The sequence below is a fragment of the Eleginops maclovinus genome, chromosome 15, assembly GCF_036324505.1.
Source record: "Eleginops maclovinus isolate JMC-PN-2008 ecotype Puerto Natales chromosome 15, JC_Emac_rtc_rv5, whole genome shotgun sequence".
NCBI classification, from domain to species: domain Eukaryota; kingdom Metazoa; phylum Chordata; class Actinopteri; order Perciformes; family Eleginopidae; genus Eleginops; species Eleginops maclovinus.
Window position 1 is genome coordinate 3,882,252 of NC_086363.1, and position 27,849 is coordinate 3,910,100.

The 27,849-nt window shown below is 40.6% G+C and overlaps 4 protein-coding genes across 6 annotated transcripts in view; 1 reads left to right on the forward strand and 3 right to left on the reverse strand.

Moving 5' to 3' along the window:
* Positions 1-273: 273 nt before the first annotated feature.
* On the reverse strand, positions 274-4,248 carry nup43 (nucleoporin 43). The gene is given in 9 exon segments (XM_063901547.1): positions 274-1,032; positions 1,600-1,716; positions 1,852-2,003; positions 2,105-2,240; positions 2,743-2,905; positions 3,269-3,346; positions 3,485-3,528; positions 3,531-3,606; positions 3,985-4,248. Coding segments are annotated over 9 exon segments (1,116 nt in total). The 5' UTR covers positions 4,105-4,248; the 3' UTR covers positions 274-802.
* An 818-nt stretch (positions 4,249-5,066) lies between these two features.
* pcmt (protein-L-isoaspartate (D-aspartate) O-methyltransferase) lies at positions 5,067-11,631 on the forward strand. Of its 2 annotated transcripts, none has more exons than XM_063902830.1 (8): positions 5,067-5,289; positions 7,616-7,720; positions 7,832-7,863; positions 8,675-8,779; positions 8,916-9,036; positions 9,985-10,070; positions 10,166-10,392; positions 10,856-11,631. In XM_063902830.1, the coding sequence occupies exons 1-7, from the start codon at positions 5,121-5,123 to the stop codon at positions 10,343-10,345; spliced, it is 798 nt and encodes a 265-aa protein (XP_063758900.1). In that variant the 5' UTR covers positions 5,067-5,120; the 3' UTR covers positions 10,346-10,392; positions 10,856-11,631. The 2 variants fall into 2 exon arrangements, with proteins under 2 accessions (XP_063758900.1, XP_063758898.1); XM_063902828.1 differs by having other exon boundaries at positions 5,082-5,289; positions 10,166-10,335.
* lrp11 (low density lipoprotein receptor-related protein 11) lies at positions 11,531-17,215 on the reverse strand. Of its 2 annotated transcripts, none has more exons than XM_063902827.1 (9): positions 16,432-17,215; positions 15,229-15,386; positions 14,609-14,750; positions 14,350-14,475; positions 14,022-14,219; positions 13,012-13,179; positions 12,882-12,938; positions 12,699-12,791; positions 11,531-12,615 (listed from the first exon to the last, which is right to left on the reverse strand). In XM_063902827.1, exons 1-9 carry the CDS (start codon positions 17,003-17,005, stop codon positions 12,461-12,463), a joined length of 1,671 nt encoding a protein of 556 aa, XP_063758897.1. In that variant the 5' UTR covers positions 17,006-17,215; the 3' UTR covers positions 11,531-12,460. The 2 variants fall into 2 exon arrangements, with proteins under 2 accessions (XP_063758897.1, XP_063758896.1); XM_063902826.1 differs by having other exon boundaries at positions 15,229-15,389.
* Positions 17,216-17,673: 458 nt separating this feature from the next.
* The window catches only part of map3k5 (mitogen-activated protein kinase kinase kinase 5), a 59,501-nt gene continuing 49,325 nt past the window's right edge, over positions 17,674-27,849 (reverse strand). The window contains exons 20-30 of the mRNA XM_063902825.1: positions 25,480-25,657; positions 25,135-25,152; positions 24,441-24,618; positions 23,767-23,935; positions 23,483-23,668; positions 22,533-22,638; positions 21,937-22,180; positions 21,262-21,377; positions 20,197-20,318; positions 19,857-19,933; positions 17,674-18,799 (exon numbers count right to left, since the gene is read on the reverse strand). Coding sequence (XP_063758895.1) covers positions 18,739-18,799; positions 19,857-19,933; positions 20,197-20,318; positions 21,262-21,377; positions 21,937-22,180; positions 22,533-22,638; positions 23,483-23,668; positions 23,767-23,935; positions 24,441-24,618; positions 25,135-25,152; positions 25,480-25,657 — 1,455 coding nt within the window. The 3' untranslated portion in view covers positions 17,674-18,738. The remainder of the gene's footprint in view (positions 18,800-19,856; positions 19,934-20,196; positions 20,319-21,261; positions 21,378-21,936; positions 22,181-22,532; positions 22,639-23,482; positions 23,669-23,766; positions 23,936-24,440; positions 24,619-25,134; positions 25,153-25,479; positions 25,658-27,849) is intronic.

Consider the following 27,849-nt stretch of genomic DNA (forward strand, 5'->3'; position numbering starts at 1 on the left):
GGAGGAAAGTAAGTCATGAGTGTTTTTTTTAGGAACTATTTGAATCCTGTTGACAGACAGAACACATATTTAAAGACAAGTCACAAATAATACAACTTTATGACCCATGGTTGAAAGAACCCATCTCCTTGAATGTGTATCTAAAGATAAAGATTCCCATTTTCATTCAAAACAACTCTGGGCCTTGGATTCAGCTGTATAAAAGGGTTTTTTTCATTTGAAAAGGAGTATTTAACCATTTAATAGGAAATAGGCATCAACACAGTAACTGCACCTACAATATTGTATTGACACTGTAAGGGTGTGTTAGATTTTGTGACCTAATTAAAAAACGAACAAAGGAAAGACAAGTGGAGGATTCAAAATGAAAATACTGTATGTTAAATTGTCACTTGTACAAAAGCACTGCACACACAGTCAAATGTAGCCTCTGAATTTAACCAACCTTTGCAATATGAACTACATTGGATTCCCACTTTTATTACAAAACCTTTAATGGACACATTGGACATCTGTGTAAGGCATTTTTATTTCAAAACGTTTTAAATGATATCCATACAAAAGTACTGTAGAGTTGAATTACTGTGATTGGAATGATTTACAAAAACCTAGATTCATTAATGAATCCATCCAGAAATGCACAATATACTGTGTATGCACCATTTTATGACATGACAAACACAATTTAACAAAAATGGCAACAGCATACTTTTGAACTTTTAGGCACCTTGTATAATCAAATGAGACAATACAACATGGTGACAACAACCGGTAGCAAATAAAGAGTACACAAACAACTCTTTTAAACAGGGACTTGTCTGTTGACAAAAATTGCTTCTCCGTCAGTCCCGCAGACAAGACATTGTCCAAGTACATCAAGACTGTTGACGGACAGCGTCTGGCTGGGCAGCATGTGAGTGGTCTCCACACGGCCTTTACTGGAGTCTCCGCTGAGCCACGCACTGATGAGGGACTGGTTTCCTCCAGCCGGGGCCATCGCACTGCGAGAGATCATGCTGTTGTTCCTGCCACCTGGAAAACAACAATGAAACAATTAATTAACATTTAAGAACATAATTCTGATTATAATTTCCCTTCAAGGAGCTTATGTTTTGGTTTGTTTCTTAGCTGGATTACTGGAAAACAACTTGTAGAATTTTGATGAAACGTGGTGAGAGGGTGACAGTGTTATTTCAGTCTAAGCATTTCATATTTGTACATATTCAAATAATAATAAAGTGTCTTGTGGTTTTAACACATTTATGTTAAGTATATTAACAGTCTAGAAGTACATACTAAAGACACAACTCAGAAGATGAAGTTCTACTCAGCCCTTTTTGTCAGTAGCATTTTGCTCTGCCAGCTTTTTAGATCTGGGTTATCAGTGTCACGTCAGCTGTCTCAGTGTTTTTGTTGTTGCTCTGACAACCAAAAGATCACAGCTACAGTTGTATGACTAATACATAAAATAAATATACATGCTGATTAAAAGGTAGTTTTTAAATCAAATGACTGTGCTGTAACTGCAAACGTTTAATTGCAGATTGAATATCCTGTTGCTGCTTTAGGAGGCCAGATGATATCCACAGTAACACTTGCCTTGTAAAAAGGAGGGCATGTCTGACAGTGTGGACGTCTCCCAGTGTAGCAGTGAACCGTCCTCTGAGCAGGTGAACAGATGATCTGGGTTTGATGGGTGGAAATGGACTTCCCACACTGTAAAGAAAAGCAAAGAAAAATGTATAGCAATTTAAAAAAAAGGTTCCTTGCTTTGACTTGTCATACACACAATTACAGTGGACATATTCCTTTCTTATTCACATTGAAAACCAGTGAAAACTGAACCCTTACTTTCAGCAGAGTGAGCCTCCATTAGTGAGAAGGGATGGCTGCCTTGTCTCACATCCCAGACACAGAGCATGCCGTCCTGCCCCCCCGTGGCAACAATGTGCTGCTGGTTCGGATGTCTGTCCACACAGTGCAGAGGCACTCTATCCCCTGACCTGGAAGAAGAAGAACTTATTATAAAAATCTAAATACACAAAAGAAAGGTCAGAAGAACAAATGTGGAGGAGTGTGATTTTTTTTTCTTTGGAAATCTTACAAGGAGAGAATCTGGGACGGCGAGTTGCCCTGTTGCCGGAAGTCCCACAGCTTGAGTTGGCCGATTGAGTTCACCGTCAAAATCTCTGTTGTCCTGAGGTAGGTCACGGCATGAATCGTGCTGCTGTCCGCATTCTCTGCCAAAGCATACCAAAATACACATTACAGTCTTCAACTCTTATGATTTGGAGGTGTTATGATATTCTAAACCTATGTAAACAAATGTTTGAAGACTGTTTTGAATATGTGTTTTGGGGCTTTTTGCTTTTTGTAATGACAACACTCTTACTGGCTCTAATATAATAGTAACAACAACCTTTGTTTGTTCTGCACTTACAAAAAACAATGTTTAAAAAGTGACTTACAAAATAAAACCAAAAAGCAGCATCAATAAAAAAAAGTAATACAGGAGGAAAAGCAACACAACTCATCACAAAAAGGTACAATTAAGAACAGACAAACCCTTTATAAAATGTAAAAGTGCAAAGGGAGTGATTCACAAGAAAGCCAACTCATAAGTGTGTTTTTAACAGGCCTGTAAAAGATCAAGCTGTTATACCAAGTTATCTCCCGGGACGCCCCCTAAGAATTATACATGTGCGTATTTTAATAGTAACACTATCTCAATGTTAACCTCACCTATGACTCTAACAATTCCCTCCTGGTCGGCTCTGAAGACGACGATCTTTCCATCTTCACCGACCGTGACGATCTCCGGGCTGCTGCACACGACACCAGTACAGGGAGCGTTGTCACATGGGTAACAGTGAACTCCTGGCCAGCTATGAGAAACTGATATCGTCTGCAGTCAACAAAGAGAGGGCATAAGAAATGTAAATATTAAACAAGCCACAAGTATCTAGCATATCAAGTTTGTCCAACATTCACCTCCTTGAAGTGGAACATATTTATGTAGCCGTTCCCTGGTATATTGATGGAACTTAAGATATGATAGATAAAGGTTCTTAAAATAATCAATTACATCTTGAGGATGACTAACTCTTATACGCCTTTCACAATATGCAAACAACATTATTTTTTGTGTAAAATGTAATGGAAATAGTCAAAGAATTCATGTCATGTATGTAAAACAGTCAGGAACAAGTTCAATACAGACATCCTCTTTAAAAACCTTTCGTCTGAAAACATTTTTGCCAGCGCATACCTGACTGTTTTGGTGGTGGCGAAAGATGGTTACTGCTCCAGTAGACGATGTTGTGACAATTTTGTCTTGGTCCAAAAACTGAAGAAAAAAAAAGCAATAGTCTTATTGAATTAGAGATCAGTAGAGAATGACGGTGCACCATCTACAACAAAGTCTACTTTCCCTTAGCATCAACAATGAGCTGTCAATTAGTTTGGATTCAGTTGAGTGTCTTACCTGAAGATCCAGAACATCTCCATCATGCTTGTGTTCACATAAAGCTGTGGGTCTCCTTCAAATCCATCATCAAATGCAGAGCTTCCATGATTCCCAACTGACCAAAAGGAAATCTTGTTATCCTAAAACAGAAACAGTATTAGTTATTTAGATCCTGTTTGGAAATGCTTGAATGGTTGTGTTGTGAAGTACAGAAGAAAAGACAATAATCTAAGTGAGTGTTAAATGCTTTGGCCACTATGTCATGTAGCTCTTTCAATTTACTAGGAATTAGAAAGACATAACATGCCTTTACAGTGTAGTATGTCTAACATGACATCCCTACAGCTAACAGAACATGTGTACACTAGCAGCTTGTCTTACGGTATATAACACGTTTTAAGACATGGTTACAGCTTTTCCGTATGTGCAAGCACGCCAAAAAGGCAAAACCACATATAATTCATACATTTTTCTATGATGGTGTGCAGTAGCATAATATGACAGACAAGCTTTCTAACCTCGTTATCCCAGGAGCCAGTCGCAAATATATCTGGTTGCTGCAAATTGGAATGAGATACGGGTCGCCATCTGGTTTTACTGATTTTCTGGGACACGTACTTGGCATTCACACTCTCCATTGAAACAGTTTCACACACTTTAAATAAAAAAAAGACCGATTGCTAGTGTTAGCTTAGCATTCATGGGGAAAACCAAAACCGGGGAGTACGCGCCTCACTACTTTGTACGTATCTACGGTGGCCCAGCAAGATCAAAATAGCAAAGCAGCCGACTGTTCGCTCATTTGCTATTTTCATGTCATTTAAAAACTGAGACTTTTCTCAATTTTTGCGACAAAAACATGCTTTTTACCTGGTTCTCTACACAGATAAAATAAATAGGAATAAAAACAATGTTGTTGCTTATCATTGACTGTGGTAAAAGTCCTCATTATTAAGGTACAGAAAGTGATAATGTTTTTTGTTATTTTTTGTCAGATCTTCGGCATTATTCGACACATATAATATATTTATAATATAAAAAAATTGAATGTACATTTGAAAAAGTGCGTAACACACCTTCTTATAGTTACAAGGAGATCATTATTTTATGGACTGTTTGGACGCAAACATTTGTTGTGTTCTTGATTGTCGGGATTTTCTTTCTAAACTATGTTTTTTCAACAATTTCAACAGAAAAAACCCGTACAAAATCCTGTCTACTTATACATATCTAGTATGAAAATTATATAAACAAATACAATGGGATAAACCTTTTCCTGAACAGACCATATTATAACAATGATTACAAAAGTAACTCCCATTAAATAAATCGTGAAAAATAAGATTTTTTTTTAATTATTTCATATTATTTTTAAACAGACGTATTTACAAGAGCTAGATACTGTCATTGTTTTAGATAAATAAATAAAAAATGACTAGTCAGTGTCGCACTCATAGACTGTTGTCGCACTCCACCTACCGGCCACCGTCTATGCGGCAAATGTAATTGTGCACTGAGTAAGCGATGCGGCTTCTTTTGTATTGTACACTTAACCTTAGCTGAGGCTTTAATTTAAAACCATTAATAAAAAATAATAATTATTTTTAAATGCCACTGTTGTGTATCAGGTGGTGTGATGGTGATATAAGTGTGGATGTCTGGTGACGCGCCGTCTGCTCTGGAGGTTGTCAGCTTTATCGGCCAAACATTTGGCGCAGGCGCGGCACTGACAGCTGCTGTCTACTTACTCCGCAAAGCGTGTTTAATAATGGCCTGGAAATCTGGAGGAGCCAGCCACGCAGAGCTTGTCAACAATCTCCGCAGTAAGTCCTAATGTGTTGCACGTTGGTTGCACTGATGATTTTGTAGAATGTTGTCTAAAAACGGTGTAGTTTTGAGGCTTGTTCTCAGGAGGAGGAGTGGCTGCTAGCTAGCTGGTTGCTAAGCTATGTTGTTGTTGACCCAGCGTTACCCTTCTCTCCACCCCTTTCCCAAACCACGTCGATGCTGCGGTGGAGCAGATTCACGGTTTTTTCCGTTGCTCAAATGAACAGAAAACACACTCATGAATTAAAGTTACAGTTAGTTTGTGCAGCTTCAGTTTTGTGTCACGTTAGCTTAGCCTGTTAGCTCTATGTGCGTCATTTGGAAGGTTGTAGCCGTCGAAGCTAACGCTGCTAAGAGCCCTGCCCACATTCATTGATGCTATCTACTTATAACCTAATCTATGTGCCGCTTTTTTTATTGCATGAATGACACTGACAGCTGGGAAAGTGAGCCTAGTTTCTACAGTGCCATTGTCAGTGGGAGATTGAAAGTGGCAGTTGTTGCCCTGCAAAATAGCAGAGCATTACTCAGTGTATCACCCTGCTGCCAGGCTGCTGCTATCAACTGTGGTCGATGCCATCAGTGCCACATTCTGCATTCAGATACATTTGGATTTGACATGATAACTTGCAAATAGCAAAATGATCAATATGTTTGCACATCTTTCACTACACTGCACAGCTCTCTGATTCTAGAGTAGTTGGATTCTACATACTAGAGTTTTCTCTTCTTAATTCTTTTGACTTTTGCAGTCATTTCTCTGTATTTTGTTTTCCTATTTTAAGCACCAAACACCATATCAGATTCTTGCAAAAGATACAACTTGGCTATATATTTTATTCTTATTGAAATTATGTTTAACGTGATGACTTTAGCATCCATATTCCCTTTCAATATAAAGTATCTACCAGGGTTATTTATATTCTATGTGGTGCGGCTGAGCATTGCAACAAATCATTTATCAGCAATCAGTATTTGCTTTTAAACCACAGCAAAATACACATTTGCATTTTCTGCATTTCTTTCCTTGATGCATGTTGCAATTTTTCATGTTTGAAAAAACAATAAATAAGGAAGTTGAAAGAAGCTCCTCTGTAGGCAAAGCTGCGTCATTAATTAAATCCTGGAAATATTTCACAAAATACCTTTTCAGTTAAATTCAGGAGCATGCCCTTGTTATGTCTGCCAATTATGCAAATAAGGCTGCTATATAAGTTCTCCCCCTCAAATATTCATTTTGCTGTTGAAGAGGTCATTACATTGACTGCCTGCCCCTCCTGACGGAACACTTCACTGGCCCATTCAGACACATGAACGACTTAAATCTAACCCTCAGTTTGCATAAACTGGATTTAAGCAGGTCACACTCAGGATGCATGCTAATTCACATCTTTTTAAAATGTTTTGTGTCCTTCTTACTGGTGTTCAGGACTGGTCGGCAGTAATCTTTCACCCAGTTGCATTTGGTTTGTAACATTGACTGCCTCATGAATCCTATATATCAGCACCCAGTTATGTTTAGAGAGAAACGGTCTCTAAAATGCATATTTAGCAGGTGTGTAACCTAGAAAACATCATTACGTCTGTTAGCTTCACTTGGGGTTGCAAAGGATAGATTATTATTGGGAAGAAAATAGCTTGAAATCTGACACTATGGGTTATTTTAATTAGTAAAATCCCTATGTGTCCATGGCATCCTGCATGGTGTATTTGTAATGCAACCTTATGCAGCAAATATCTCTCACAGTGAGCGGGGGGGTAATGAGAACAGCGCCCGCTGTCCTTGGCTCTTCCTGGCTTTGACACCAGCTGCTACAGGAACCTGTTATGAGAGATTACGCTGGAGACTTATCTCCTTTTGGGAGCCTTTCTAGTTCCTTCTACAAAACATGTCTATAAACGTTGACACATGACTTACTGCATGCTCAGTTCTGATTCTCTTTCTATACTTTTTATTGTTAAGTCTTACATATTGTCTGATAAATGCCATAAGCCGGGTAGGGTAGTGTTTTTTTTTGGCCAATTCATCCCTCATTCAATTCATCATCATCACACTGACAAAATAATGCCTATAAGAAATCTTATCTAATCAAATTCTCAGGGTAAGATAGTTATATTGCACACTCAAAAAGATCCACTCTTCAAAGTAATTGGTTGTGCAATGCCTTATATCAAAGAATGTCCTCCGCCTTTGCCTGTATGATGTTTTTCTTTTAAGTCTTTCTAGCTGCTGCAAGGTTATGTAATATAATCCCGCCTGGTGTTTGTGCTTGTTCATGTTTCCCTAATAGACCGTGACACACACTGTTTTTGCATCCACAGAAAATGGCATTATTAAGTCCGACAAGGTCTATGAAGTCATGCTGGCCACAGACCGAGGCCATTTCTCTAGGTGTAATCCGTACATGGACTCGCCACAGTCAATAGGTAGGTCTGCTCACACACTGGGGTCACTCGTGCATCGCAGCACAGTCTGGAATACAAATACAGTTGGATATCAGAGGGATGAACTAACTGAATCTTTCTTTTAACCAAAAGGCTATCAAGCAACCATCAGCGCCCCACACATGGTATGACTTTGAAACACTCTCACACATTTCTGCATCCTGTGAATAATCTATTTAAAAAACCTTGCTCTCATTAAGTCTCTCAGAAGATAGGAAGTCAGAGAAAAACTAATTATAGTCTCCTTTTCTATGCCAAATCAAACTAGGGCGTACGATATGGATTTTAATAAATATAGCAACATTTCTGACCAAATACCTCTAGATAGCACAACAGTATTGTAGAGTTTTACTATTGGAGCTTTCATAATATATTTCCACGATAAAATAGTTGATAAATACTCATCGTTAATATTGCCTCAATGACTTATTGGTAAAGAGAATTAATAATGACATTAAAATGACATCAGTTAGCCTTTAAAACCAGGTCAAGACAACAATTGGGCCATATTAAAGCGGCTACAGCTTCGGGAGTAATTTAGCTGATCTACCAATCAGAGGGTCAGTGGTTCGATCCCACCCCCTGCCGTGAAGACATGGAAGTGTCCTTGGCTTGGCTAAGATACTTTTTACCCAAATTGCTCCGCTTTTTAGCCATGGCCCTGACCTAAACCAAACCTAATTTGTATATATTGTAGTAGTTATATATATTTGTGTTGGTTGTTGGCATGTTAACTTAACCAAATCTTTCTGTAGGAAGGATCAATAAGCTGAAAAATGATAAGAAATCATAACTTTGTAATGCTAACAGACACAGAAAGAGACCAGTTGGTCAGCTAGATGTACTGTGTAGGATTCACCTCGTCTTGTGTAAGATGAAAGCTGAATGATGGCATGTGATGCTGTTTCCTTGTCAACGTCTTCTCCCTCCATCCAGCACGCCTACGCCCTGGAGCTCCTGCACGACCAGCTGTACGAGGGGGCCAAAGCTCTGGACGTGGGCTCTGGCAGCGGGATCCTGTCCGCATGCTTCGCACGAATGGTGAGCCACTCATGACGGGTAAACACATACCATTTCTCTTTGGTGGCGTTCTGATTGAGTTTGTCTGAATGTGATTTAGTGTTGGGTTGTTGTTGTTGTGTGAGCTGAGCCTCGTTACTCCCTCTGTGTTTTACAGATTGGACCTAAAGGGAAAGTTATAGGCATTGATCACATCCAGGAGCTGGTAGACGATTCTATAAACAATGTGAATAAAGATGACCCCAGTTTGATAACGTCGGGCAGAATCACACTAATAGGTAAGATGTCTTCGATCAACGGTCATAGGGATTCAGTTTTCGTTTCAATAACACTAATCTGAGCCGACATTGAAAGCTCCAAAGTGCTTTCCATCTTCTCTTCAGTGTCAACACAACAAACAGCAGCTCAGTGAATGGGTCTGTGCGGGGTTAAATAATTAAGCAGTCGGTGCCTACTTTCACCTGCTCTGTCTGCAGGAGTGTGGTAGTGCTAATATTACCCAGTAAAAAGTCATTATTTTGTATCTTTAAAACATTTTTCTTGACTGGTTTTCAGTGAGGTGTGGGTGGGCAAACACTTCTTGATTTTCGGTTGATTATTCGTCTTAATTTAGAAAAATATAAGCAATTTCTTGCTATTTCAATCATTAATTATGCAAAAAACGTTTACAGAAAGCTGCTTTACTTTCTACGTTTGGTGTACTTTGCAATTCAACATTTAAATAGGTCGGTAAATAACCTACACCTAAAGTAAATAAACAAACTATGAATAGGCAATTACTCCCAGCAACAGAGTAGAGGAGTAACAGACTTGCAGGTTTTTTAGAGACTGAAAGGGTTCAGGCTAAAGCTTAGAGCTTATTATGCCTATGTGACGTCAAAAAGGATCATAAGAGCTGCTTCTTTTATTTAGTCAAATATGAACTATTTTAAGAAATCATTTCTAAATTAAAAAACGTACTCCCAATAGGAAACCAGATGCCATCCTCAGACATATTGTCAAATGCTGTCTGAAATCCAGGCATTCAAATATAAATATGAGTGATTTTATTCTCAGTATTAACCAGTTTTATGAAAACATCATCACTAGATTAGATATGCAATTTAAAAGCACAGTCAGAAACCGTCTTAAGGAAGAGTTGCCAGCACAGCAGTGTTTAAATGAATGATCACAATCAGTAAAGAATACCAATCTAAACCTGACGACTGTGTGTTTGTGTGTTTCAGTGGGAGACGGGCGGATGGGCCTCCCTGAGGAAGCACCTTATGATGCCATCCACGTTGGAGCAGCAGCACCTAACGTCCCCCAGGCCGTGAGTTTCTGTGTATTCTGTCAGAGCTGATGATGGAGGTCACATTGTAAGACCTTGTGTGTCCTCACCACATCTGCACTTTGTGTCTCTGCCAGCTCCTGGACCAGCTGAAGCCCGGTGGGCGGCTGATCCTGCCCGTGGGCCCGGCGGGGGGGAACCAGATGCTGGAGCAGTATGACAAGTTGGAGGACGGCAGCACCAAAATGAAACCCTTGATGGGGGTGATTTATGTGCCTCTAACAGACAAAGACAAGCAGTGGTCCAGGTGGAAGTGACTTCCTTCTCCCCCTCCTATCGCTCTCTGCTTCTCACAGTGGCAAAGGTGACAGGGTGTGGCATGGAGCAGGCAACGGATCACAAGAGGCTGCGTTTTGCTGCTTGTTGACATTATTTTTGCTTCTTCCATGCCATACCAAGAAGCTGCACGTTTACTTCATCATTTTTTAACTCCATAGTTCTAAATTAGTTGACTAAAACCTGCCTGACTCATGGAATTTGACGTTGTTTGAAACCCAAACGTAAAAAACTGAAAGGTGTGAAGGCATAAGCTTTGTTTTCAAGAGCATGGCTTCTTTGTCAAATTGGATGCTCATAATAGATTCAAACACACTCTTTTATTTGATCTTCTCCTCTGTGAGCTGTAGACAAAAACCTATACCTGTTTACATTTGTCGCGTTTGAGTTTTGCATGTGATTGACTCGGCATGACTGGAGGATGGCTGTGTTTCTCCCACGCTGCTCTTCTGTTTCTGCCTTTCCTAACATTGGGTTTCTGTTTGTCTTAGGGATGAACTCTGAAGAGGAAGACGGTCCATAATCCACCTTTAAGTTTGAACCTGGAGAAACTGGGATGGGGTGCAGCAGCCCATGACAGTGAAAGCATAGGAAAACATGCTCTTTATGTTTAACGATGGACTAGAGTATCACATGGAGCCCAGGAGGGCTGGGAAAAAGGACTGCTTGAAGCTCGGCACTGAAATATTGCAGAGGGTTTTTTGTTTTCAGACCTGCATCTTTTTTGGTTGTATGTTCTTTTTGACTGCTGGATTTGAGATTGGGGTGTATTTTTTTTTTGGTGTTTCAACTTTTGAATTGCAAGCAGCCGTTTTTACAGTACAACATTTCAGCAGTATCAGAGCTGAATGCAAGAGGGACACCGGACATCTGCTTACATATGAACACATGCACACACACACACACACACACAAAGGCTGACGTAACAACACTTCCTGTGTCATGTGCAGCACTCATTCTACACACAGAATAAGCGACGCATTGGATTGACATACTCCGCAGAGAGCACTAATAACACCGTGCACATCTCGCCTCTGTTGCTTTCTGCCGCTGGTTATACATTTAACTATTTTGCGCAGGTTCTCCTGGTGGCTGACACTACATGGGATAGTCACTGCTTTGCCAAAATGAAACTCCCAACTATATAAAGCAAATGAATGTCTGTGTTCTTGAAATCAAAAAGCACATTTTATTTTGGGTGATGGATGATTTTTGGCTTTCACAGTTTCTGGAATGGCACATGAAAATAAAGAGATGCTTATGTTTTTGTCTGCCTATTTTTGTTGATTCTTCTGAGTGCAGGCTGCAAGCTCGGGTTTCAAATATATCGGTATCCTGAATAAGAATACTAAAAGACAACGAATGACCTCACTTTCCTAAATGGTGTTTTAGGAACGTGCTAATATGTGGGAAAAGATTTCAAGTTTCTATTTTGTTAACTACTTTGTCAACAGATATATATAATGAACTTTCATGTCTCACATGATAGACAGCACAAGCGCAAATATAATATATACTCCACATGAGTTGCTTTTTAAAGAACAGTATGCAACAAACTTACACAGGAATGGATTTTGATCAATTTGCTGTGGCTTTAAGGAAAAGTTGTTGCTGATTGTGAAGCAGTCAAAAAAAGCGCACTTTATCAGGCACTCCAATGTGTTACATTTCTGGCTTCTGGCAAGTTAAATCAGGGTCAAATCTTCATCACAAACATGAAACACTGGTGCCATCCAGTGGCAGAAATACAGCATATATTTGTGGAGCAGTAGTTGGGATAAAGCATTGTGTAAATTCTAAAAAAGAGGACAAAGACTCTTGTACTGCATGTATCCCAGAAGTCATTTGGGAATGAAGACAGCTGTATATCAGTAAATAGGAACGTTGACGCTTCCATCGCAGATGTTTTCTTAAAACATCATGAGTATGAATGACAAGCATCTGAATATGTGGCTTTGAAGGCAGCATCCTAAGTTTACAAGTCTGTGCAGGGAAGTCCAGAAACAGCAGAGTTGGGAGAGCAAAATCAAAAGGTCCAGGCTCAGGTGACAACACCCATGTTTCTGTTTCTCAGATCTCACGTGTTTGCTGATTGGCTACAGGTACATGCCGTTGATGAGGTAATCCGACTCCTCCGTGGTGAGGGGGCGCGCTTTCTTCGTCTTATGTCGAACGAGTCTGAGTCGACAGCCAATCATGAGCAGCAGCAGAGAGGTGATGATGAGGCCGAGAGCCAGAGGCAGGATCGCACCTTCAGGAGGAAGCGTATAGAACATGAGGAAGAACATGAACTACACATAAAACACAAGTCCAGTTCACTGATATAAACTTTACCTGACTCTGGTGGTGGGTGCCCTCCTCTTACTGGAAACGGTTTGGAGATGGGGAAGTTGCTCTCTGGTTGGCTCTGTGAGACTTTAGGGGCAGCTTTCAAGAAAAGTCACAAGTCGAATTTAGACTTCATAGCAAACACACTGATTTGTCAATAAAGTTGTATTGAATGCACTCTGGCTTCACCTATCTCAGTCTGTTTGGTGATTGGTGGAGCTGCCGTTGCCGGTTTGAAAGCTGGGCCTGAAAGATGTTACATGTTGTTTTATGTTAAACATTCGAATCAGATCAAATAAACCAAGAAGCAGAGTCTCACCTTTTTGTATACATTCGCTGACGCAGTCAGACTCCTGGAGGAAATTGTTGTGGTTGCCCTGGCAACCGCTGTACAGGAAGTGTTTGCATTCTCCCCCATTGTGGTCGTAGTACCAGCGCGGAAAGGTGCCTTTACAGGGTCCGACAACTGGAGCAGCAGCACATGGGTCTATAACAACAGAGAGAGTTAACTACTTATTGATGATTAACACTTTCATACGGCACATTGTGTTCTTCTTTTGTATTACTATATGTATTAGTAAAGAGAAAATGCATCAACTTTTAATAAACAAGATGTAGAGCAAGCAGGTGAAACATAAAACTCACAAAAGACTCACTCAATTACAAATAAATTCAAGAGTCCATCTAGTTGCAACAGGAAACCCTTGAGTATGCCATCACTAAAACCCCCAATAGTGAAATAGACAACTGAAAATCAGTGGGGCCTTTGTGGTCATGGAACAGTTTGATGTTCTTCAGCCTGTTATACCTGTGGGACTGGACTTCTCTTTCTCTCTCCTAAACAATGAGGTATCGTCTTAGTTTGCCAAGCATTTAGAGACATGACTGAGCATTGGTGACACAAAGAAAAGACTCCTGAGAATGTAATACCTGCGGTAAAATACCGATGGGGGAGAGTCTCAGCCTGATTGAGGGATCAGATGGCGGGGGGACAGAGGGACTTTGTTCCAGCACTCAGTGCACGCAGAGCTGCTTTCCCGCAGTATGCCAGCATTTAAAGCTCAGTGCTGTGACTCAATAACTGCCTACAGAGACTCCATCTGCTACTTTGTCCACACCCACATTAAAAACAGGTCCTTGAATAATGTTTTTTTTCAGCTGAAGGTATAACTAGCACTGTTTGCAATCATACCATTTCCTGCTTTACATACAGAATACCAGCAAAGTATCAGGATATTAGGAATGGGTTACTCACAACATTTTTGAAGTAACCTCCCCAACTCTTTATGTAAGTGTGAAAAAAGTCATCAGGAATCAAAACAAACGTACCTTGACCGACTTGAGCCTCCTGCTGACCGGGACTTTGTGGGGGACCGGCATAGCTCCTGTCCTGAGGTGATGGGACATTCTCGCTGGTCTTTCGGGGCCCTGTCTGCAGCATGGAGCCGTCCCCTGTCTCGTCTTTCTGCGCTACAGGCCGGTTAGACACATCAGCAGGGTGGGTCACTGACTTCCTGTTGCTTCCAACTAAAGAAATCACAGAATAACAAAATAATCCAAGAGAGGTCTGTAAAATAGTTTTTAATCTTATGTTTTCACCATTCAAATAAAACGAAACATCATCAATATCATTTTGAAAACAAAAAGAGTTTCTTACATTTTGGGCAGAAGTCTTCATCCGAGCGGTCGGTACAGTGCTGCTTCCCGTCACAGGCGTAGGTGATGTCAATACAGCAACCGTCATCACACTTAAACTGGTACTTTGAACAGAAGCCCGTACACACTGTAGGCACAGAAAGTAACAGCTGAACATATCGAAACACTCTTGTACCGTGAAAACAAAACTCAGTAATAGTTCACATAATGCATCTCTCAAAACTTTGAAATATAGATAAATGTTTTGGAGAACACATCACCTTCTGCTTGGTGTTTTGGTGCCAGCACAGTGACGGAGATGTTGTCAGAGCTCTTCTGTCCCGCAGTGTCTGTCACAGTCATCTGGAAGGAGTACACGCCCTCCTGCAGGCCGCTGATCTTCAGCAGCCCAGGATGAGTCGCCTTTGACACATACAAAAGTGATCAGATTAGAATTAATCAGGTTTAGGGATTATGATTTTCCTCTGACTTTAAGAAGACCCTCTGAAGTTGGTACCCTCACGTTGCCTCTCAGGCAGTAAACAAAGGGCTTGTTCCAATATTGCTGCTCTGCTTAAAGTCAATTTGCACGTAATAAACTCTTATCTCTGTTTGTACAGAGCGGTATTATGGAGCTCTGGCAACAAGCCTCTCTGTTGACTCAACTGCTAGACACAGCCATTTGACACGGGTTTCTGTGAGAGCCATTAGTCACTATTCAAACTGCAAATTTAAATGTAAGAAACATCTGCTGTGTGAACGAAGAAAGAGGAGTAGAGTTTTATTCCAGAATAATCTGTTATTTCAGTTGTGTTTCCTCTGTTGTGTTTCCTCTGTTTCCTTGTTTTCAGGCTTTCATCTCACATGGAGCCTCCATGTATTGGCTTTTATTGATACCAACCTTCATGTTGATGGCAGTGTCTCCCTTAACGAGAGTCCACTCATAGTAGCTGATCCTGTGGTCGTCCACGCTGTCCCGCCCATCCAGGATGGCCCAGTCTGTGGGCAGCTGGATCACCACATCCTGTCCGGCATCACTGCGAGGAGGCTCATCTGCATCTGCTGAATCACACAGGATGACCATGATCATATAAAGGACATGCACTTTATGCCTATTCTTTTTCAGTTTACTCATTTTAAACTGTTATGACAGAACTGCAGAAAGATGAACGAAAGTAAAGAATTATGCTTACTATTTTTTGGGATGTGCAATATGCGAAGATAATCAGTTAATTATAAAGCATTCATTATTTTTACTTGATAATCTTGCTTTAACAAGTGTTTAACTAACTAGTTTATAAACTATTTCAGCCCTGTGCTTATTATTTCACCACCTATGTGATTTCAATTGACTAGATGTTCATTTTTTCTTGTCTTTATGGAAATACATTTATATATTGTCATAGAAACACCTGCTGCTGGTCTCTTTGCCCTAATCTAATTTGAACAACCTAGAAGGCAAATCATTAACCCACCCTCCCTGTTTTCCCAAGTAGCAGTTGATAGAGGTCAACCCTCATGTAGTAAGATATGTTCTAAACAGCTGACATAAAATGTTATACAAAGTCTATCAAATGTGACGATCCTACTTAGGGGAGATTAAACACAGACTGTAGTCTGGGTTTGCAAAGCCTAATTCAGTTTTATGTAAGAAATGTTATTTGAGTCCACATTATTCACCCTCTATATCTCAGTAATAAAAAACATAGGATTAAATTACTCTATAAGATTTTCCAGTATGGTCTTACTAACTTAATGCATGTCAGTGACTGAGCAAAGGACACAGCATGCTATTCCTAGAAAACAGAGTACCTTATTACAAATCATCATTCAATTCTATATATGTAATCGATAAGTCAATTATTAGTGAAAAGTTAGGTGTATCATCGTTGATAAGACGACCATCACTAACACCAAGTTAATGCAGATCACCTGTAAGCTCTTTTAATTCATCTTTAATGTAAACAATACAACACATTTACTAAACTAAAGCCATGGCCCTGCAGGTTTATAATATTGTCATAGATTAAAATCTTTCTATGTACATATTTCTAAATCAAGTGTAAATATTTGTTTTTATATGTAGGTTGTTGTCATCTCCCACCTTGTGTATCTTCCTCGACTGGACTTCCCTCCCCGGGCCTCCTTGCTGAACCACTGGGGGAAATAGGGAGGTGTCCCTGCGTGTTGTTGTTGGCAGTCCGGCTGTATGTGGTGAAGCCCTGCTGCGGAGCGAACGAGCAGACATTTTTATTCCTGTAGGTGCAGTTGAACAGGTAGCAGCTCAGACTGTCCCCGGGCTGCCTCAGGTCCTGCTGAACCACCGCCACCGTGCAGTGCGGCTGGGAGCAGCAGGCGTGCAGACAGTCCCTCCAGGTGAACACCCTGTCCGGGGCCAGCAGGAAGGTGGCCCCCTGCTCGACCGAGGCCTTGGGTCGGATGATGCGCTCCCCGACGGCGTTGAAGTCGCCCGTACAGGAGTCAACCACATCGCCTGCTGCCTTGTACGTCTGGTCCTGTTGGAGCTGTTTGCGGAATTCCTCCAGGAGCTCCTCCACGCCGGATATTTTGGAGTTTAGATCCGATATTGGCACAGACCGACTGTTAGTTTGTCGGGCTGCGGTCAACAACAAGACAAAAGCTAGCAGCAGCAGCCGGGGATGCTGAGGAAGAGCCATGTTGGTCACGCAGTTAAACTCCCTCTTCTGCCTCCACCTGCTCTCCGACACATACACACTGAAACGATACCTTCCTACACTAACTAATGATCCGTAGACTGACGATATATGTACATAATATTCGTCTTTAAATCCTGAGCAAACGCACTCACGGTTTACCTCGGACGACGACGCTAGATAACTGTCGTTGTCATGGTGAATGGGAAGACGGCCGCGAGACCAGAGGAAACTACTGACGTCACAGTGATGGACAAATATGGCGAAAAAAGCGAGCACACCTGCAGCTATGTTTACCTCCCCCTCTCCCTCCCCATCTCTGTCTCTCTCTTTTGTTCATACTTAAAGCAGTCATACAATATAGTTTATGCTGAAAAATAGTTATACTAGTTGATTGAAAGAATTATAAAGAAATAAAGAATATAAATAAGGGAAATATTGAGAAAATGGTGCGCATACATTGTAGGTGTTTGTGTACTGCCATGTCTTTTCTACTTATAAAAACCCCAACACAATGATGATTCATGGCTTAAAATGTAAATCGAATTAATAATGCATGTGGAAAGAAATTACTTTAAAACATAATAAACGTTTAGAAATCATCAAAATGATGAGGAACCTTTGCTTATAATTTGAATTAAACAACAATCCACTTTACTAAATCCAATCACATCTGACACGTTTCTTTCACAGTTTCAATGATGAAAAGTTTTATTTTTTTACAATATGACACAGAAATCTTGAATAATTTTAGATATGAAACAAAGCAGACACACTGCTCCACATGTTCCGCATTTCTGACATCAAGTTGTTTTAAAAAAAAAGAAGCTCTGTTTGAACTTTCTGCATGAATTTCAGATGTGTTCATAACGAATGGTCATATCTACACAAGCAAGATAAACACAATTTTGTCAGTGTACAACAATAAAACTAAAGAGCAAATGATTTGATGTTCTATTACTTACAAACTGAATGTTGTCTCCTATGATTCGCTACACTAAAAAATACAATACTATACAATTATTTTCTCACATGTGTTCATAATATACTCTGTCCAATTTACACTTCACATAATATTAATGTGGTTTTAAAGTACATACATGTTGTTAACATTTAATTATTTAACACAATATTTACATGTTTGGGAAAAATAAAAATGTAGATTTGTATTATAAAAAGAAAATAAGGAAAACATATTTAAATAAAAAGTCTCAGTATGGAAAAAGGGCATGCACTGACATCCTTCAGATTACCAAAACAATTCAATTAAAAATACATTTAAATAAAGTAGTGATAATATGATAAAAACATTAGCCCAGATGATTTTGAATGTAGTATTTTGTATCTCAGGCTTGTATCAGAAAACGGTCAGTCTCCAATTTAGTAAACGTTACATCTGGTAAAGACAGGAGAAAATGTTTTTATAGTTTAGATTTTCTCTTGAGTTGTCATTTTAAACACACCAGTAACAAAAAGCTGTGTTTTCCATCTGGCAAAGCACAATTTATGGCACTTCTTAGTAATTGTTGCTTTCAAAGTGATCTTTATTCCCCAAATGCTTGTTTATCAAAATACTCCGCCGAGACCGGTTAAAGAGTTTCTTGTGCGAGTGGAAAGCTGCTCTGTGGACACGGCAATCACAGGTTCTTCTCCTAAAAGTCTTGCTCCTATAAATACTGAGGTAAAGAGGAGAATACTGAGTTTTTGGGATGAAGGTGGTCGCGACACTTAAGGCCTCAGGTTGGCTTCTGCCTGTAGTCTGTGATGGCCTTCCAGAGTTTACACAGGATCCCGCCTCTGAAAGGACACAGAGAGAAAGACTGTTTCAAAATATGTAAATGTACAGTATGCTATAAACATTTTAGAATCGTTTTCTTTTGTCTTCAGAGTCAGAAAGCCTTCACTTTACAGCACAGGGTTTCTGTAGGGTACCTTCCTGTTGAATGTAATACTCTTAAAGACCATTTTAATACCACATATAATGTAACTTATTAACCAAAGCATGAACAACAACCAATAGATGATATGAAATGGAACCTAAATATTGACGTTTCAGTACTTCCCAGCAGTATCCGGTAATAATTCCACTATAATTCTGATGATGATAATATAATTAATGCAAACTGGACCAGGATCATCTGCTGCGAGTCGCTGTAGAAGTGACAATGCTGGCAAAAGGTGTCAACAAATAAGCTGAACATCCTTCTGTGCACATAATTCACTCTCACACCAGTTTCACTAGCAGGAAAAAACATTTGAGAGGTTTGAAAGTGTCATTTAATTACTATTTTGAGGAAGTTTTCAAGACCTGCAAGTCCCTGTGTACACCATCTTTGTTCACACTGCCAGTAGGTGGCACCAAATACAGACGTGTACAAATCCTACAAATGCAGTAGTGGTTTACCATCATGAGCTTTGAAATGTTTTATTCTTTTTAGGGACAATATTTACAATGAGCTATTAATAAGAGGAAGTAAGAAAGGAGAAAACAACTGTAGTAGAAGCAGGCAGCTAATAACCATGTTTACGAACCTGTAAGCAAAGTTTCACACAACTTACAAAGTCCAGATAAAAGGAAACTAAAGACTAAAGTTACCCAGTAGGGTTTCTGTGAAGTCAAGCTGCACTATACGAGCCTCGTTAGTGCCGAGTTGCTCTGTAAGTAAGAACCATTAATCTGCATCAATACAAACTCCATTATGCAACAAAGAGAGCTGTGTCAGCTTCACTTCTGTGTTTCCTATAGTTGGAGAGCTGCAGTGCTATTTTAGATGTAACAGTCAGTAGTATTTTTAGTGACATAGTATTGAATAGAGAAGTGAAACTGTGAAAAGAAAGTAAAATGGTTGGCTACCTCAGACTCAAACTCTTCAGATCTTCTCTTGTGACTTCGTGTAGGATGTCGTTCATCGTGTACTCCTCGGTCAGTATCTGGAGAAACAACAAGCATTAAACAAACTGAGCAGTAACATGAATTCAAAGAAAATAATGATCTCTGTATACAAAAACTGTATACTGCTTTATAATGTCTTTCATTGTATCATTTATTACAGTTGCAAAGGCACCAAACAACACACTTTGGAAATATGCCTGGTAAAAAACTAATAGGAAAATCCCTAAACAACAAACTCCAGCTCTTATAGAAAACATTCAGGGTCTAACAGTAAGTTGACCCGGCGGCAGCAGGGACTCACTCTGTCTATGGAGTCCTGGTCGGCACCGTAGAGCCTCAGCCAGCTGGTCACCTCTGAGTCTTCATGTCTCATGGCAGGCAGACTCCTATCTGAGTCGGGGTCACCTGACAATGTGGGGACGTCTGCAGGAAAATATACCAGACAGACGGCTTTAGGACGCACTCACACAACATTTGCATTGGAAAAAAACTTGAATACAGCAATAAAAGAGCCCAGAAATGTGGGATATGTCATGTTTTCTGTGCTTCGACCTCAATTCATAACATTAGTCAGACAGTATACCAGCACCAGGTATGTGAATGTTGTTTATCTTTTACTTTAATTAGCCTGGACCTCAATATTAGCCAAAATATGCATATTTTCTCCTTGTTCATGTCAGTGCCAAACATTCTTGCTAGTGAGTTCTACTACTTTTGACGTATTGGATGTAATATACTTGTACATGTTAGCAGACGTGCAACAATATATACAAGCAAAGTCATTTAGAGCAGAATTGTCACTAAACTTCACCTTTAGTTTTTGTTAGCAATGTAATTTCCAGTGTAATTTACCGTAACAAATGTAGGAGTCCACCCGTAAAATGTTCTGCCCTACGACTTTTATACAGGCAATTAAACACGACTTGCAGCACATTTGAGCAGTTAAATTGATGGCTATTTCTATCATATTATTATTATCAGTAAAGGGCTCAAAATTCAGCATCCAGCCATAAAATAACGGCTGCACATTTGACGATTCGGACCGATCACTTCCAGGACAAATCAAATCAGCAAGACAAGAAGCATATCATTTGTAATGGATGTTTTGTCACAAATTTGCAGCTTCAGTAGGTGTTGAGAAAGCTTTGTTCATTGTTCATGTCACAGCTTGTATGAATTATTTAGTGAGCTAGAGGTTGAAAAAGTGATGCAACCTCAGTAAATCGTGGATATTTGGCGCACATTGAATATGAGAATGGACAGTGGAGGCAGAACTGGTTTTGAAATGTAAAGGCAGACGTGTAGTAGCAGCAGCATTGGTGCTAGTGTTGAATACAGGTCAGGTGAACTAGATTAAAGTCCAGACCTGTGGGGGGGTCAGATCGCAGCCTCAGCAGTCTGATCTCCTGCTCTCTCTCCTCCAGCACTTGTTGCAGGATGGTCTGATACTCCCTCTCCTTCTCCAGCAGCTGCTCCATCAGCCTGAAACACGACAGGATTCATTTTGAGTTTAATCAGTAGAGGACAAACAAGCGGAGCGCATGTTCAATCAGGAACACTATCTGTACGCCTACTCATTCACAATCCTCTCTATGACTACTAGACACTTCAATCAGCTGATTATAAGTGTTTTACTCCCCTAGTTAAACCACTCAGATTTGCCACAACTCCAGCCAATCATAGCACTACTTTCCAAACTGTAAATCTGTTCAACTGTCAAATTTATGCAGTCCTGCTCCTATTCTCACTCGAATATTCATCCCTGAACCACCGCCATTGTCTAGGGGTGTTCTCCTATTGTGATCTGGCTTCTCCTTCCCATAAAATAATTAATCCCGATGGGGTCTAATCACCAAAGACATAACATTTCATACTGTCGTATAAATGAGAGCACTGTACGTCACTGCCTGTCAAAATGATGGCCCGCCTCCTTTCTGGTGAAAACAAAGAGGTGTTGCTAAAAATAGAGGCTCCCCTGAATGAACTGAAAAAAAGCTGTGTAAATAATCTGAATCAGATCCCATGCTGCTGTGATCATTACCTGTTGGTCTCCAGCTTCATGCGGCCCAGCTCCATGCTCACAGATCGCTGTGCATTGTGGGACTCGTGTGAGACAGTGGAGCTGAGCGTGCTGACCCCGGAGGTCACCACGGTGTCGTCGTGAGCGGCGACGGTCGGCGTGCGGCTGTGGTGGGTGGAGTTCCTCACCGGCTCCATGTCGTCGTCCATGTCCTCGTGCTCGGCCGGGTCGCTCTCCGAGGCCAGGCTGAAGTGAGGCCTCAGCTCTGAACACACAAGACAGCACTTCATATTATAGGATGCAGTTTGTTCGACTGTGTTTTCTTAATTTGAGCTACAGTAATTATTCTATGTTGAGGATGCTTCTTATGACAGGATACTAATTAGTCGTAGGCCTTTTTTGTGCTTGTGCGACTCATATTATTTTGTACTTGTCATCAGTGGACATCCCACAGCCTGCCAAATATCTGTCGCTCAACTACAAGCTGTTATTAGAGCGGCTTCCAGGGACATCTCCCACCACAGCTCCTATATTTATCATCAGACAGTCACAGCTTCCCTGAGGGACGGCTGATAATTTATTTAGCAGGGCTCTGCTTGAGACTCTGGTGATGTTACCTGGCACCAGGATGGTGATGGCGGTCTGCACAGCTTTCCGGATGATGTTGTCCAGAGCGAACATCCAGTGGGGCTTGATGTTGTGGTTTCGCAGCACTTTGTTTACCTGAAAGCAGGAATTGTAATAGTTAGAGAACTGTGTTGTCATACTAAACACATTTGATATACTTGTATTCATAGACCATATCCTTTCAATTGTTTATTTGTACAATTACAAGTCAGGAAAATCGGCTTAAAATAGTTGCTCCCTTATGTCTTTTGAATCAATGCACTATGAATCTTACCAGCTGCATGACTCTCATTTATTACTGTGATTATTTGTACCGATGGCCAACAGGAGGCATCAGAGATTCATATTCTTGCAGGATTATGCAACAGCCTCTACAAATATGAGCACAGCCACTTGCTCTTGTGTCATTTATTTTGCATAACTGCGTTTCTGAGGGGGGAGAGAGCAGATCAGCCCCCTTTACAGAATGTGCAATTACTCCAGACAGATTTCCTTTTCATCGCCCCACTGAAAGGTTGCAAGTATTTCACATTCATCAGTCTGATCTGTGTGCAGGGCGTGCAGCAACATGGCAGCCGGCTGCTTTCTGCAGCTCATGTAAAATGACAACATTTTCACTGAAGTGTTCAGAGCACATGGTTCATGAAGAGGCTGGGAGCAGCTCTGCCTACAAATAAGGGGGTAATAATAGACAGGAAGTCACATGATCCAGATGCAGGAGAAAATGAGCAGCATGTGAGGAGGATTTTGAAATATACTTATTTAATTTAAAATGTAAGAAATGTGTAAAACTTGAAATGTTTGCAGCAAAGAGAAGTGGAGCATTCTGGATTCGGGATTAACTCATATCATGAGATCCATCAGGTAATGTAGATGGGATTTACAGCAATAATTACTTAATGACGCCTCTATGCAAATCATTTATCTGGTTAATACGTACAGCATCCTGGAAGCCAAACAGCACGACCTGCAGCTGACTGATCGCCGTGCTGTCAAAGTCCAGCTCCAGCTTGAGTTGAGACAACGTGCTGGCGATTATTTTCCTGTCTGCCATGCGAACAAAGTCTGCCAGACTGACCACGAGGGTGGAGATGTGCTGCGGCTTCAGCTTCATTCCCTCAGAGCTCTGCAGGGGAGAGGTACAGAAGCATCGAGTTTTTAGCTTTTTAAGGATGTTCATTTCGTGTGCATCTTTCTGATCGATTAACGCCTTCCATAACAAACCTGTGCGATGGCCTCCATCAGGTTGGCCACCACCTTGTCCCGGTCCTCGGTCAGGATCTGATGCAGAGTGGCTCGTCTCTCGCTGTCTTTCCGGAGCATAAAGAAGCCAGAGTCCTTCTCATCGGGAGACGGAGGAGCACTGTGATCCTCGAAATTCTCCACTGGAATGCTGAGTAAAAAAGACAAGAGAACGTTGTGCTTCTAATTAATTAATGAATACTTTATTAGTTACCTGAACCTAAGACCATCATAGTTTGTTTTATTTTTAATAGTTTTATCTATAAACTACTGTCAACATTTCTCCAAAATTCCCCAAAAATACATACAAGAATGTGCTTGTTACACAAAGTAAAGCTCAATTGTAGACTTTTCGTAAAGAATGGTGGGGAAATTACTTCAGGACTGTTGAAGTAAAGTTTGGGAAAAATAACTAATAATGAAATTCAATTAAATATTGCTATGTTTTAAGGGGTCACAGGTTAAAAAGGTTGGGAACCACTGTGTAACACCATCAATGGGCTCTAAAACAGTGATTACATTAGGATTAAGTCACCTCAGCACTTCATACTGTATGTTTTCTTTGTATCCTATGATAACATGAAGCAAAAAGTCCACAGATGACTCATAAATGACCTCAGTGATCCCATTTACTTTGACAAAAACACTCATCCCACCTGAGGAAGAGGGACCTCGGGCCCTTGACATCCCTCTCGCTGTAGCACTTCACGCTGGGCTTGAAGATGAAGGGGTTGGTGTTGAGGTCGTTGTCAGGGGAGACAGAGCCGTATTCGCTGCTGCTGCTCGTGTCCTCCACCACCACCGGCACCGGCAGCGAGATACTGCGGAGGTACTCTGAAGGACAACCAAAGATACCTTAGGGGTGCCTGTTGCATCATTTACACACTAATAAGGTTTTTTATTTGCACCGCTGAGAAGGAGGCTGTTTTCTCTATCCATTAGGAAGTCACAGCTTTTCTTCCACAACAAAGAAAGCTTTCAAGAGGGTGAGATTGGTCATGATGCTAATGGAATATTTGGCTTCCTTTTTATGAGAAGACACAAAGAGGAATCTTATAATATAATATCCTCATGCTTAGGGAGAGGAGCTATCTGATGTATCTGGCAGCACATTACAGCCGTGGTTTATATAAATGATCAAACAGGGATTATCAAACATTAAAGTATTTGGAAAAGAAGTCATCGTCTATTTACAGTTCTTGGAAAGGGTAAAGTCGTGCCAGATAGGTAGCTATTTGCCTTGATACTCTGCAGCAAAGAAGGCAGATATGTCTCAGAAATGACATCCAGGTGACTCTTCTAGTTATAAATATGTCTGAAAGAAGAAGTGTAGAGAGCAAAGTAACTCACCAGACCCCGGTGACAGAGCTGCGGGAAGAAGACATAAAATATACGTCAGCATTTAACAGAGAACAAAACAATTCCACGTAAGAAGAAGAAAAACATTTCCAAGTATGAAGAGAGTCATGAGCTTTTTTTTTATCATTTGTGCTGGTGCCAGAGCACATGATGGCATCACTGCAGAGTGGAAACTCTTGAAATACAGAAAATTAGGATGAAGGGTGTGCTCAGGTTGTATAAAGAAGATTCATGTATTTCATGATGTGCAGGTACAACAGGTGACACAATGCAGATCAAGTAGAAAAGCATCATGAGGACCTCCTCAGCTGCTGAGCTGAAATGAACTGGGCCCACCTGGGAAGCTGCTCTTGTTCTTCTTCTTGCGGCTGGTGACGGTGAGGAACTCGTCGGTGAGCAAGTCGAAGGCCGTGGCACGCCGGTCCGGGTCGGGCTCAAAGCAGCGCAGGATGAAAGCTTTGGCCTCCAGCGACATAGACTCTGGGATCTCTGGGTGGATCTTAAACATGCCCACCTGCAGAAAAAAGGACTCACATTCAGTTCAGACGGACATATCTTGGTAGAAAAAAAAACTGAAAGCAGTGTCTCTGGGAAGCTGTCTGAGATGTCCGTGTTCCGGGGGTAAAGAATGTTATTTGACGAGACAACTCAAGTCTAAGTGTTTACATAGTGAACTTTGAGACTGTGCTTCAGGGTAATACAGCTCAAAGTTCAAGCTCGAGACTCTTTAGACAATAAGAACCCTAGAAATTCCTGTTGCTGCTGTTGAGGAATGTTGATTGAAGATTAGCAGGGAGACGCCCCTCCCTTGAGAAATTCCACAAGGATGAGTGAAGAGTATATAAGGACTGTTTTACTATTTAGGGAACACTCTACCCAACATGCAGACAAAACTTAAAGGGGCCTTATTATGCTTCAGGGTTTTTTCCCCTTTCCTGTAGTGTGTTTTTGTGCATGTAAATGGTCTGCAGACGCTAAAATCCCTGTGTCCCCTCTCTCCCACACACTACCCGCCCCTTGCCTGAAATGCCTCCATTGTTTACTTCCCTTTACATTACTATGCAACACTAGCGCTCCAACACATTGTACGTGATAGGCTAAAGGGGCGTGACATTTCTAAACGGTTGACCAATCACTACAGAGCCGGCCAGCTAACCAATCAGAGCAGACTGGGCTCTGGTTTCAGACAGAGGGTGAAAAGAGGTGCTGCAGCACAGGCAGTATGAGACAAATACAGAGCTTTTTGAACATTCGAGCCAGTAAACGTGTCACAGTAGAGACACAGAATAGAAATATGAACCTGAAAATGAGCATAATAAGACCTGTTTAGAGATAAACATGATTCTAATTGCAGTTTTGTTCTTTGTCTAGAAAATGTGAGGGGATTTCACCTTCTGCTTTCATGTCGTGTTTACTGGAAGGTATATTCAGCATAATAACACACGCCTGCTTGTTTAACTTCACAGCCCTTTAATTAAAATCACATCTTATGGAAAATTCCACGCTCCACAGCTTTGACATGGGCGCGATAATGCTTTCCAGACAACCTTTAAACATCTTTAGTCTTTTATGGGCTACACATTGCTGAGAACTAAATTTAATTAGTGTGTGAAGTGTTTCACGTTTCCATCCAAAGCAAATACACAGTGTAAACCGACACGTGCACATAGAAACTTGGGAACTGAAGGAGAGTGTGATGGTTCCTCTCAATTAGCTACACACGTATGTTTGTGTTCAAACAAATGTTTGTGCGCGAGCAACATTTAGAGTTTCTACTGAGCTGGATAACGTTACAGCACGCAGATTGAAACACAATGCAGGTGCACATTGGCTGATTCACTGGTTTTGTTTCCTTAAAAGGGGAGCTGAGAAGTGCAGAGAAAGCCTCTCTGTGAAGCATACTGAACTCAATACAGCGGGTTTTAAAGGTCCAGAGAGACTTTTGCATGAACAGCAGGTTTCATAGTTGAAATACATCACTTGGACTGTCAGTTTTTAAGAAGTTAGTGTTATACTACTCATCTCTGCTCATATCCTGGAGGCTCATAGTAAAAGATGTTCTTGCCTTTTTAGATAGGTATCACTTTTGACTCATTATTGCTACATATAGCCCTTTGCATATTATTCATATTTCTAAGTTTTGGCATCAAGAAGCATGTCTGACATTCAGTGTAGCAGTTGCATTAATCATGAAAACCACAGGAGCTGTTCGCTTCAGTTTAAAGTTGTTTGAAGATGATTAAAGCAATTCAAATTCCAGTAAACACTAACAACTACAAGTATGATTATGAATCAATAATTAGATGTGCTTTGCTTTGACAGTATAGCATATGTGGCCTTGATGCTACATCTTGTTCCTTTGAGTGAAGGCTGCTGGCACAAACCTGATATTTCAACACTTTATTTTACACATTGGGACTTTAAAACCTCTGGCCTAAAGGAAGCAGCTTAAATGACTATTCAGCAATAATTAACGGCCTGTCTGATGTACCAGGCACTGTGGGTTAAGCTGTAATACACTCATCAGTTTACTAGACCATATGATTTAAGATCGTTTCTGCCTTTTAAAGTTGGGTTAAAACCAGCCAGACAATCTTAGAAAGCCATTATACATTTATTACAAATACTTACGATTTATGTAAGTGTATAAATGATCAGCTTCCAAAAGTGGAAATGAACCAGATTTGTCCATTAGCACTTTCTGTA